This window comes from Mirounga angustirostris, unplaced genomic scaffold, assembly GCF_029215605.1.
Source record: "Mirounga angustirostris isolate CCGP_5_RB_7025 unplaced genomic scaffold, mMirAng1.0.hap1 SCAF_4, whole genome shotgun sequence".
Classification (NCBI taxonomy): domain Eukaryota; kingdom Metazoa; phylum Chordata; class Mammalia; order Carnivora; family Phocidae; genus Mirounga; species Mirounga angustirostris.
The window spans coordinates 41158854-41171147 of NW_026991712.1; the positions used below are offsets into that span (position 1 = coordinate 41158854).

The 12294-nt window shown below is 35.0% G+C and overlaps 1 protein-coding gene across 4 annotated transcripts in view; it reads right to left on the minus strand.

The window, feature by feature from the left end:
* Positions 1–2440: 2440 nt before the first annotated feature.
* DPY19L4 (dpy-19 like 4) overlaps positions 2441–12294 on the minus strand; it is a 68326-nt gene continuing 58472 nt past the window's right edge. For all 4 annotated transcript variants that reach the window (XM_064588114.1, XM_064588117.1, XM_064588116.1 and 1 more), the window contains 2 exons: positions 8438–8596; positions 2441–6812 (listed from right to left, as the gene is read on the minus strand). In XM_064588114.1, coding sequence (XP_064444184.1) covers positions 6648–6812; positions 8438–8596 — 324 coding nt within the window. In that variant the 3' untranslated portion in view covers positions 2441–6647. The remainder of the gene's footprint in view (positions 6813–8437; positions 8597–12294) is intronic.

A 12294-nucleotide genomic window follows, 5' to 3' on the forward strand; every position in this document is an offset into this window, starting at 1 on the left:
CACTGATATGAGGAATTCTTTTTTTTTTTTTTAAAGATTTTATTTATTTATTTGAGAGAGAGAATGAGATAGAGAGAGCATGAGAGGCGGAGGGTCAGAGGGAGAAGCAGACTCCCCGCCGAGCAGGGATCCCAATGCGGGACTCGATCCCGGGACTCCAGGATCATGACCTGAGCCAAAGGCAGTCGCTTAACCAACTGAGCCACCCAGGCGCCCTATGAGGAATTCTTAATCGCAGGAAACAAACTGAGTGTTGTTGGAGTGGGGGGTGGGGTGGGAGGGATGGGGTGACTGGGTGATGGACACTGGGGGGGGTATGTGCTCTGGTAAGCGCTGTGAATTGTGCAAGACTGTTGAATCTCAGATCTGTACCTCTGAAACAAATAATGCAATATATGTTAAGAAAAAAAAAGAAGAAGAAGGTAGCGGGAGGGGAAGAATGAAGCAGGGGAAATCGGAGGGGTGGACGAACCATAAGAGACGATGGACTCTGAAAAACAAACTGAGGGTTCTAGAGGGGAGGGGGTTGGGAGGATGGGTTAGCCTGGTGGTGGGTATTGAGGAGGGCACATTCTGCATGAAGCACTGGGTGTTATGCACAAAGAATGAATCATGGAACACTTCATCTAGAACTAATGATGTAATGTATGGGGATTAACATAAGAATAAAAATAAATAAATAAATAAATAAACAGTTCTTGGATTTACTGATAAATTATATTTTTTCGTCTTTGAATTCATTAAAAATCTCTCTATACTTAAAAAAAAATAAAAAAAAATAAAATGGGGGCGCCTGGGTGGCTCAGTCGTTAAGCATCTGCCTTCGGCTCAGGTCATGATCCCGGAGTCCTGGGATCGAGCCCCACATCGGGCTCTCTGCTCGGCGGGAAGCCTGCTTCTCCCTCTCCCTGCTGTGTTCCCTCTCTAGCTGTGTCTCTGTCAAATAAATAAATAAAATCTTTTAAAAATAAATAAATAAATAAATAAATAAAATGCTCTATCAATACCATCAAATGTAAAAAAAAAATAACATCAAATGTGATTAACAATAAAATCAAAATTAAAAGCATTTGTGCTTCAAAGGACACTACCAAGGAAGTGAATCAAACCCAAACAATGGAAGGAAGTATTTCCAAATCATGTATCTTTTTTTTTTTTTTAAGATTTTATTTATTTGGGGGCGCCTGGGTGGCTCAGTTGGTTGGGCGACTGCCTTCGGCTCAGGTCATGATCCTGGAGTCCCTGGATCGAGTCCCGCATTGGGCTCCCTGCTCGGCAGGGAGTCTGCTTCTCCCTCTGACCCTCCCCCCCTCATGTGTTCTCTCTCAAATAAATAAAATCTTTAAAAAAAAGAAGATTTTATTTATTTGACAGAGGCACAGCAAGAGAGGGAACACAAGCAGAGGGAGTGGGAGAGGGAGAAGCGGGCTTCCTGTCGAGCAGAGAGCCCAATGTGGGGCTCGATCCCAGGACCCTGGGCCCATGACCTGAGCCAAAGGCAGATGCTTAATGACTGAGCCACCCAGGCGCCCCTCAAATCATGTATCTTATGAGCAACTTGTATCTAGAATATATAAAGACATTTACAATTCAATAATAAAAAGACAACCCAATTTTTGAAAAAAATGGGCAAATAATTTGAATGAACATTACTTCAAAGAAAATATACAAATGGCCAGTAAGCACATAAAAAGATGCTCAACATCATTAGCCATAATTGAAATGTGGTAATATACCACTCACATCCACTAGGATGGCTACAATCAGGAAGCAAGGTAATAAGCAAGTGTTGACAAGGATAGGGAGAAACTGGAAACCTCATATTTGTTGCAGGGATTGTTAAAGCGGTACAGCCATTTTGAAAACCAGTCTGGCAGTTCCTCAGTTACCATAGATATCATATAACCCAGAAATTCTACTCCTAGACATATATTCAAGAAAAATGAAAACCTATATTCACCCCAAAATTTGTACACAAGTGTCCATAGCAGCATTGTTCATAATAGCCAAAAAGTGGAAACCCAAACATCCACCATGATGAATGGATAAACAAAATGTGGTACATCCATACAATGGAATATTATTTGGCGATAAAAAAAGATACATACAACATGAATGAACGTTGAAAACGTTATGCTAAATGAAAGAAGCCAGTCACAAAAGACCATATATCATGATTCCATCTATGTGAAATGTCCAGAATAGGCAAATATAGACACAGACAGTATATTAGTAAGAGTTGCCTAAGGATGACAGCCAAAAGGTATGGGGTTTCTTTCTGGGGTGATAAAAATGTTCTAAAATTAATCGTGGTGATAACTGTACAACTCAATATACTAAAAACTGTCAAATTGTAAACTTTAAATGGGTGAACTGAATGGTATATAAATTATGTCTCATTAAAGCTATAACAAAAAAGATACGTATATAAATAAAACAATTTAAAATTCTAAAAAGTTTTATTATAGAAACAAAATAAGCAGTGTAATTAAGCATGAAATAAATAATTTCATTCTTGATAAAAGTACATTTAATGTTACAAAATCTGAAGTAAACTAGTTTATAACCCAACTCTTAAAGGATTTATATTTATTGAAATTAACTTTTATTCTTTTGCAAAGACAGAACTTTAGTACAGGAGGAACACATTTAATCTGTTATACATGGTTACAGATATGATTCAGAAGTCAACATACATAAAAGCAGCTATATTCACCTTTGCTAAATAGCTGTACAAAGCTATTAACTTAAAATATAAAAAAGTTATTCATGAGATATTTCAGATTAGAAGTTTGGAATGCATGTTTCTATCTGATACCATTAATCCACTAAATATTGTGGTCAGATGTTCAGGGTATCTCTCATAGAACTGCACACAGGATTACAGAGGTCAGGCAAAATGTTGTCAATTCTAAGGGACATAAGCAAACAATTCAAAGATGACTTTATGGTAAATTTGGCAAATCTGGTGCTTAAATGACCCTTTTTATTACAGAAAACAAGTAAGTATAATGTTTAGAAACCTTAATGGATGGAAAATAGTTGAGTCAAATATATTCTTTGCAAGTTTCACATCTAATTTTATTTAAAGTGTTAACTCTAAACATTCAAAAAGTTAATAATGAGTTATTATTTTAATATGAAATTGTTCAATTTTACTTGCAACTTTTCAAAAATTGTAATTTCAATACATATTGGGATCTAAAACTATTAGCAAATAGCAACAATAGAGCCTATATATTTTAAAAAGTGGACAAATGAAGAAAGAATATATTGGGATGTAAATTAGGAAGTAGTTATTTGCTTTACAAAAGGTTCTTAAATATACAGAATAATTCATAACATGTGATCTTTAAATATTCATGCATTTAAAATAAATTTACCAAAAAGATTGACTTACATAGAACTTTTAGAAACCCCATCAATTTTATAAAGAGAGGCACTACTTTTATCTATCCACTAAAGGCAATAAAATGTTTTAACAGTTCAAAAACAGAAAGGACAAAAAAACAAGTGATTTTTCAAAAACAAAACAGTTTAGTAAGATGGCTATTCACTGTGCCCTTCAAGAAATTAATAACCTACTTTTTTAAAGCATATTTTCCAGCCCCAACTTGTAACACACTTTGACCTCCATTTCTGCTTCTCCTTGAGTCGATCTGGAGTACATGGAAGAGGGCCAAAACAGTGAGGCTACTGGCGGTTTGGGTTAATGTCCTGAAAAAACATGCTGTTTTTATATATGTCTATCCTTGTTTATGTACACAAAAAGCAATGAAGAAAAAAGTTAGTTCTGAAGTACAATGCATACTCCCTAGGCTGTAAAATCCTACTGGTCTAACAAAAAGCACCAAGTTATAGGCGCCAAAGTTGGAAAAAAATATAAACCAGCACAGAGTCAATATCATATACCTTATCAATTAAGTTTTATTTGTTGGACTGTTTGGCATTTGGGAAGCTCAATAAATTTAGCAGGTTAGAAATCCCACTGGTACCCTTACCAAAGATTTGCTTATGAATGAATTAAAGTTAATACTGAAAATAGCATAGTGAGGAGTCTTCCTCTGTGCTTAATGATGAGGAAAAAGACACCAAAATCTTCTTACAGAATGGAAAAAAGTCCATAATATTTGTTTGAAAAATAAAAAGTAAACAGAAGTTAAGGCACTTATTTCAATGGTTCTGCAACATCAAGGGCAAAGTATGTTTTGTATTTCTTTGAGAAATTCCTTCCATCCTAAAACCATAAACTTTGCTCCTTTCATGGATTTTTATTGTCAAATCTAACAACTGTAAATTACCCAAATGGAATTACTTACATAATTTTTAATCATTTGTTACTCTACAAATAAGCGAGAAAATTAAATGCTCCTCACTCAGTTTTCTACTACTACTGTTTTAACTACAGTTAAAATAGAAGTAAGCTAATCTCTCATATCCAATATTATCACTTCTATAATAAAGCTTACACTTTCCTTTTCAACTGATGCTGAATATTTATCATTTAAAAAAAGTTTCTCCAAATCTATTTAAGAAATAAGTTGACAGAAGCAAAAGCAACTAATATGTATATGTCAAAAGCTAAAAACAAAAAACACACATCAAAAATAATTCAGCACATTTGATCATAATATAAATCAATAAAAATTCAATTAAATATTTCATGCCACATAGGTTATTCTATTTTCTTTTCAAAATATGCAAGCTGACTTTGAAATTGCATTGTTTTACATGCTCTGATCACAAGGACTACCAGGTGACTATTTGCTGTACACTTAGGTAACCACGGTAATATTTTTCTTTTTAAGATTTTATTTATTTATTTGAGAGAGAGAGAGAGCATAAGCAGGGGGAGAGGCAGAGAGAGAGGAAGAAGCACACTCCCTGATCAGCAGGGAGCCCGACGTGGGGCTCGATCCCAGGACCCTGGGATCACGACCTGAGCCAAAAGCAGACGCCACCCAGGCGTCCCCACAGTAATGTTTTCATAAGGCTTGAAGCTAAATACTAGTGACTCACTATTAAGATGTATAGAGAACCTGAAATGCCCTGCCTTTAACTATGTTAATATAATGGTTAAAAACTATATAAAAAGCATGAAATGAGAACCAATAAAACTAGTGCACCAGATATATGACACTGCCATCAAACAATTATTCTGAAGCTCCAATAAAGCAAAACATCCTAGAGCTAATCTAAGAATGCATGTGCTTTTGTACTTTAAAAAAAAATATATATATATATAAAATAGTAAATAAAGTTAACAAAAAGATGTTCCCTTCTAATGTAGTAATTTAGAGTGCTGAAATTGTAATTTTTACAGCACTCTAACAGGTGAAAATTTTAAAAATCTGCTCACTAAACATGTATAAGGTAAAATTAAACATGCATCCTGTCTTATTAAAATGATACATCTATCCCAAATCTCTTTATACAGCCCAACTAATCATTTAAGAATTTCTTTTAATAAATAACTAAAAATATGAAAACACTTAACCTAAAGGAACGTAGCATTTAGGTTGTGAAACTGTGTTGTGAATTTTATAATAATTGTCATTTTGTTCTTGTCATTTTGTTCTTAATGTTGAAGACTGTACCATAGTTTCATAAATAATAGCATTTGTGTTTTATAATAAACATACCTGTATGCATAAGTATTTTTAGTAGCATCTGCCCCATCTCCAGGAATTGTTCATTTTAGTGTTATGTCATTTTAGTCATTAATATCAGAATGTTCTTATTCTGATAAAGATTTAATTTTTCACTTAATACTTCAGTATAAAATATGTGAATAGACTGTATACCCCATTCCATATCTTTTAAAAACCTGAACAACATTCTTTTAAATATCTGTTTTAAAAAATATTTAGGTAACAAGAGTTACTGTTTTATCATGATTAAATTGGTATTAAATTTATGGGCATAAGTGAAAAAAGTTAACCACTTAATAGTTGTAAAATAATAAAATGCAATACCATGTACTATATTTTACTAAGAAAGTACACAGTTATATAAGCAGCAGATGATGAAAGCAAATCATGGAAAATCTGGATATACCTTTATGTATATCCTTCAAAATCACATTCCTTTATACAGTTAACAAATTTTAATTTAAATGTCACATATTTTCAGCTAACATTTAAATTAATATCATAATATTTCAATTCTATTATACACCACGAAATACCTTCAGAAACTGTCTTGAGGGTAAGTAGAGCTCCTTCCTTCTAGTCTATAATTATATGACATTAAATGACATATTTATTAAATGTTATGTTTGAGAAATATACTCTGACCTTGAACATATTCAAATTCAAGACCTATGTTATGACAGAATGAAGATTTATGAGGACAATTTTGTAACAGTTGAGAAGATAAAGTCTTTAAAGACCATGTAACGTTATATAAGGAAAACACCTGACCAGAATATTACAGAGTGGTAGATTTGACATTTTACCAAAGGACAGTAATGCTTGATGTTCTATTCCCTGCAGAACTCTGAATCCAGTTAACAGCAGGAGGGAAAAAGCAGCAGCAACATTTCAAATGTCCATACTCTGATTTCTAGAAGACACCATGTAGGTAAGAAGAAAATCACATTTTATTTCAAGTGATGGAAGTCTTTGAAATGAAGGCTCTGCTATCTTTCAAGACTGAAAGGATATCACAGTGTTGATTTTATATACAAAGTAGGATCTGTTCCAGTATACTCTAGTGAAATAATTCACATATGGAGAATAGTTAATTTTGACCTCATGACAAAATCGCCCATATTTTGAGTAGGTTAACTTGTCACCTTCTTCGCAAACCACCTATCAAAAGATATGAAACACAGTATTAAAAAGGCTATGAAGTTTATAGGAGAAACACAATCAATGTACAAGTGACTATATTTATATAAAAATACATTATTGCTACACATGGACTATCTCACATTGTTTAGCAAATCTAGAACTCTCTTTATAAGAGAGTCTCCATCTCCATTAAACTCTTCAGCTTCCCCTTGAGACTGAGACCAGTATAAAGTGTTTCTGATTTTCAAAAAGATTTTAAAATCCTCAAATATGGAAGACTATCTCCCTAGTCCATTATCATTCCTCTGACTTATCATAGAGCCTACTAAGATTGAGAAATGGACATATTCTTAATATATATTCAAAGTTTTCTCCTTATGTAGAAATGACTTACAATTATCTAGTAAGCAAGTTTTTGTGACTTATCCAGTGCAAACCTTTACATTCTTACCTTAATGATGTTCACTAAGATAGCTTAACTAGCTTGAAGCGTTTTCTATACTAAAATATTAAACATTCTTCTAATGCTTAGGAAAGATGTCAGAGAACCAACTTTTAGAGTAAAAAGATGGAGTAGCTTTAAGTCCATGCCTGGTATTACATGAAAGAAGAAATAATTTGATCTTTTAAATGGAGCAGAGAGATAGCCAAGATCAGAATTAAAAGGCCCCAGATAGCAGGTAGCAACACAGCAGTAATTACTGAATACCTGATGTTTAATAAAATTCCATTTTGTCACCAATTAAGCCAAAGATCACAGATATCAAGTACCAACAGAGAAAATTCAAAATACATGCAGCAGAACACAGAATACATTTATATTACAGGATGAAGGGGTCATGAAGAAAGACAAAGGTGGAAATCATAAAAACTCATTTCTCCCCTCCAAACTGGTCTGGGACAATAAGAGAAAGAGCTATTACTTAGGAAGAGATAGAAAAAATCTTGGCTGCAACCTGACTAGAACATGCATGTCAACTCAGAATGGCCAAATGAAATTCTTCTAAGGTCATCCAACTCCAACTTTCCCAGGAGTAAAGGCACCAGACAACACTAATTACCAGATATACAAGCTCCCCTGTCTTTCTTTTAGTTGTCAGATATATAATGTATACATTGCAGGCTGAGAAGTAAAAAAGCTTTGTAAAACAGCCAAAATTAATGAAAAATTAAAATACAGCTAAATCCTAAAAACCAAAGTAGCTCTGAATACACTAATTTTTGTGGATATCAGGGACTGTGATAATTTAGTAAGTGATTCTCCTAGCTATGAATCAAATTATCAGAAAATTCTCAACATAATAATGTAACAATGCAGCCAGCTGCTCTTTAGATTATTATAAAAAGGTAAAATAATCATTCAAATCAAATTATGCCGTCTTTTGTACATAAATGTGGAACATGAACAAGTACAGCCAACAAATAAGGAACCCAGGTATTGGTAAAATTATTTTTTTCTGCAAAAATGCCCAAAATTTCTTTTGTACATTGAAAAAATACTTCAAACTACTTTTAATGCACTCCCCCACTGTCATATAACTTTTAATTACATTCTTAGTTAAGTTCTAGAAATAAGGTTTGATGAGTAAAAGTTTAAAAAAGTCATTTTTTTGTCAAAAAGATTTTCTCAAATGGTTACTTACATGGCCATTTGCAATGTCTAATAAATCTTTAACCCTACAGCCTCTCATGGTTCCCACCTCATTGCAGATAGCATCCTCTACAATTAGGTAATTAGCCTTGTAGGATGTCAGTATTTTATAAATATCCTCAGCAGATCGCTTTGAATAGATTTGATAGATCTGAAAGAATATAATTAAAACAGTAATTTTAAAACATTTAAAACTTGTTATTTGAAACTATACATTGAACATCTACTATGATTTAGTATTAAGCACTATCTATGGAAAATAAAGATATTCACTAAGACTTGATTCCTTCCCTCAAGAAGCTTATATTCATAATTCGTTCACTGTCCACTGTATATCTTCTTTGGAGAAATGTCCATTCAAGTCCTTTGGCCATTCCCCCCCCAGATTTATTGAGATATAATTGACATATAACATTCTGCAAGTTTAAGGTGTACAATGTATTGATTTGACACACTTAAATGTTGCAAAATGATTACTACCATAACATTAGTTGGCACCTCCATTGTGTCACATTATTACCATTTTTTTTTCCTTTTTTAAAGACTTTATTTATATATTTGACAGAGAGAGAGCGTGAGCACAAGAAGGGGGAGCGTCAGGCAGAGGGAGAAGCAGGCTCCCCGCAGAGCAGGGAGCCCGACACAGGGCTCAATTCCAGGACCCCAGGATCACAACCCGAGCCGAAGGTAGACACTTAACTGATTAAGCCACCCAGGCACCCCCATTTCTTTTTTTTTTTTATGAGAACATTTAAGATTTACTCTCTTAGCAACTTTCAAGAATGTACATACAGTATTGTTAACTATAATCACCATACTGTACATTAGATCCCCAGAACTTACTCATCTGATAACTGGAAGTTTGTACACTTTGACCAATATCTCCCCATTCCCCTACCCTCCGGCCCCTGGTAACCATGACTCTACTATTTCTATGTTTCTATGTTTTTGGCTGTTTCTATGAGTTTGGCTTTTTTAGGTTCCATATATAAGGGATATCATATAGTTATTTAACTTTATCTGTCTTCTTTCACTTAGCATAATGCCTTGAACATTCATCCACATTGCTGCAAATGGGCTTTTGCTCATTTCCTAATTGGCCTGTCTTTTTATTATTGAGTTATAATAGTTCCTACAATTTTTATTACCATGTACAGAGTATTTTATACTCATTTATACAGGAGATAAAATCAGCAAGGTTAAACATAATTTGACCACTGTCACAAAATACTGAATGAGCAAGAATGCTTAAAACTCATGCCTTGGGGCGCCTGGTGGCTCAGTTGGTTAAGCGTCTGCCTTCGGCTCAGGTCATGATCCCACGCATCGGGATCCCTGCTCCCTGCTCCCTGCTCCCTCCCAGCAGAGAGCCTGCTTCTCCTCCCTCTGCTGCTCCCCCTGCTTGTGCTCTCTCTCTCTGTCAAATAAATAAATAAAATCTATAAAATAAAAAAATAAAATAAAATAAAATAAAACTCACGTCTTAATTCCATAGTGTTTTTCATTACAAGTCTGCTGACCTTATTAGTTCTGGATCTTATTAAGTAATAAGGTTTTTCAGTTTTTCTGAAATGCTAACATAGGAGTAGCTCTTGCTACCCTTCAGAAAATAATAAAATCACAAATGTCCAGCCCAAAGTACCACATACTATATGCCCTAAAACTACTGAGATTTGAAATCTAGATTGGACAACATCCCAACCTGATACTCAGCAGCCATCTACTACATGTTAGGGTTGCTGGTTATCCAGCACCTTGTGGTCCAACATCCGCCAATACGACAGAGATACTCACCTGAATATTCTGTGGTGCACAGAATGCTAATAAACCAAGAGGAAGTTTCTCCCTCATTTTACTTTTAAATACGCTTCAATGGAAATAGTTCTATCCAGCCTATATCTATTTATTGTTTTTCATATACATTTTTATTTTTAAATTTTGAGAAACTGTAACATACTCATGGGGCATTAAAAAAAAAACAAAACATCTCTTTGCAATGGCAATAACATCACTGATAGACAGGGTTTCTCAATCTCAGCACTACTGACATTTTGGGCTGGATAATTCTTTGTTGGGACAGAGGAAGACTGTTCTGTGTATTGTTGGATGTTCAGCAGTATTCCTGGTGCCTAGTCTCATAGTCAAGTCACATAAAACATAAAACTCCAAAATGTTTAAATTTAATTAGAACCTAATTAAAAGTCTGACCTAGGGGCACCTGGGTGGCTCACTTGGGTAAGCGACTGCCTTCGGCTTAGGTCACGGTCCCAGGGTCCTGGGATCGAGCCCCGCATCAGGCTCCCTACTCCACAGGAAGCCTGCTTCTCCCTCTCCCACTCCCCCTACTTGTGTTCACTCTCTCTCTCTCTGTGTCAATTAAATAAATAAAATCTCTAAAAATAAATAAAAGTCTGACCTAATTCTAAGTGATTCTGAAATTCTATATTAGGAAAAGACTAATCGTAAGACAACAAAGAAATCCACAAGAAATAAAGTTCAGGAATATGTGAAATACCTTCTGTCTGAGCGACTCTACCTTTCAAAGTAACAGCAAACACTAGTCGAAGGCGGGGGTTACCTCTCAGGTAAATCACCACCAGGTAGGTCCCTTCATCTTTGACCTCTCCCTGCTTCAGTCTGTTTTCTGCTCTGACCATAATTAACTTTCTACAACAGATCTAAGCATTCCATTCCCAGGCTTATTAAAGGTCTTTGATAACTCCCAGATGCCTCAAGGGTGAGTCTAAATTCTTCAGCAGGACAGTCTAGGTCCTTCAGAATTTGGCCTCATTTTATTTTCTAGTTTCATGGCTATACAAATTTCATAGCTGTTACTTTTTCAGCCTGGAATCACATGCATTCTTTTTCCAAACAAGTTTCTACTAGTCCCTCAAAGCCCAGATCAATGGAATGCCCTTTATGAAGACTTGGATTTTTGTAAGCAGAATTGCTTGTTCCTGCTTTTGAGCTCCTCTTTGTACTTTCTATGTTTCTATGTGTGTATGTGTGCATGTACAATTTAACAGTAAATAAGAACATAATAATAACTAATATTTAAGGTTTACTATGTTTCAGGCATGGTGCATTTATCTCTAATTCTCGTAACTAGGACATAAGAACTTCCTAGATTCAGATTCAGAAACTTCTCAAAATTAAAGAAATCAAAGAAGACACGGATAAAAGGGAAGATATTCTATGCTCATGGATTAGAAGAATTAATATTGTTTAAATATCCATACTACCTAAAGCAAACTACAGATTCAATGTAATCCCTATCAAATTCCAATGACATTTTTCACAGAAATGGAACAAATAATCCTAATTTTGAATGGAACCACAAAAGACCCTGAATAGTCAGAGCAATCTTGAGAAAGAACAAAGCTGGAGGAATCATGCTCTTTAATACAGAGAACAGATTGGTGGTTGCAGATGTATGGGGTGGGAGGTGGGTAAAATGGGTAAAGGGAATCAAAAGGTACCAACATCCAGTTACAAAATAAATGTAGAACATAGTGACTATAGTTAATAACACTGTATTGAACATTTAAAAAAAGGCAGACGCTTAATGACTGAGCCACCCAGGCGCCCAGGAGAGAGTCTATCTTAAAAGTTCTCATTTTAAGGGGCGCCTGGGTGGCTCAGTCGTTAAGCGTCTGCCTTCGGCTCAGGTCATGATCCCAGAGTCCTGGGATCGAGCCCCACATCGGGCTCCCTGCTCCGCGGGGGGCCTGCTTCTCCCTCTCCCACTCCCCCTGCTTCTGTTCCTGCTCTCGTTATCTCTCTCTCTGTCAAATAAATAAATAAAATCTTTAAAAAAAAAAAAAAAAAAAAAAAAAAGTTCTCATTTTA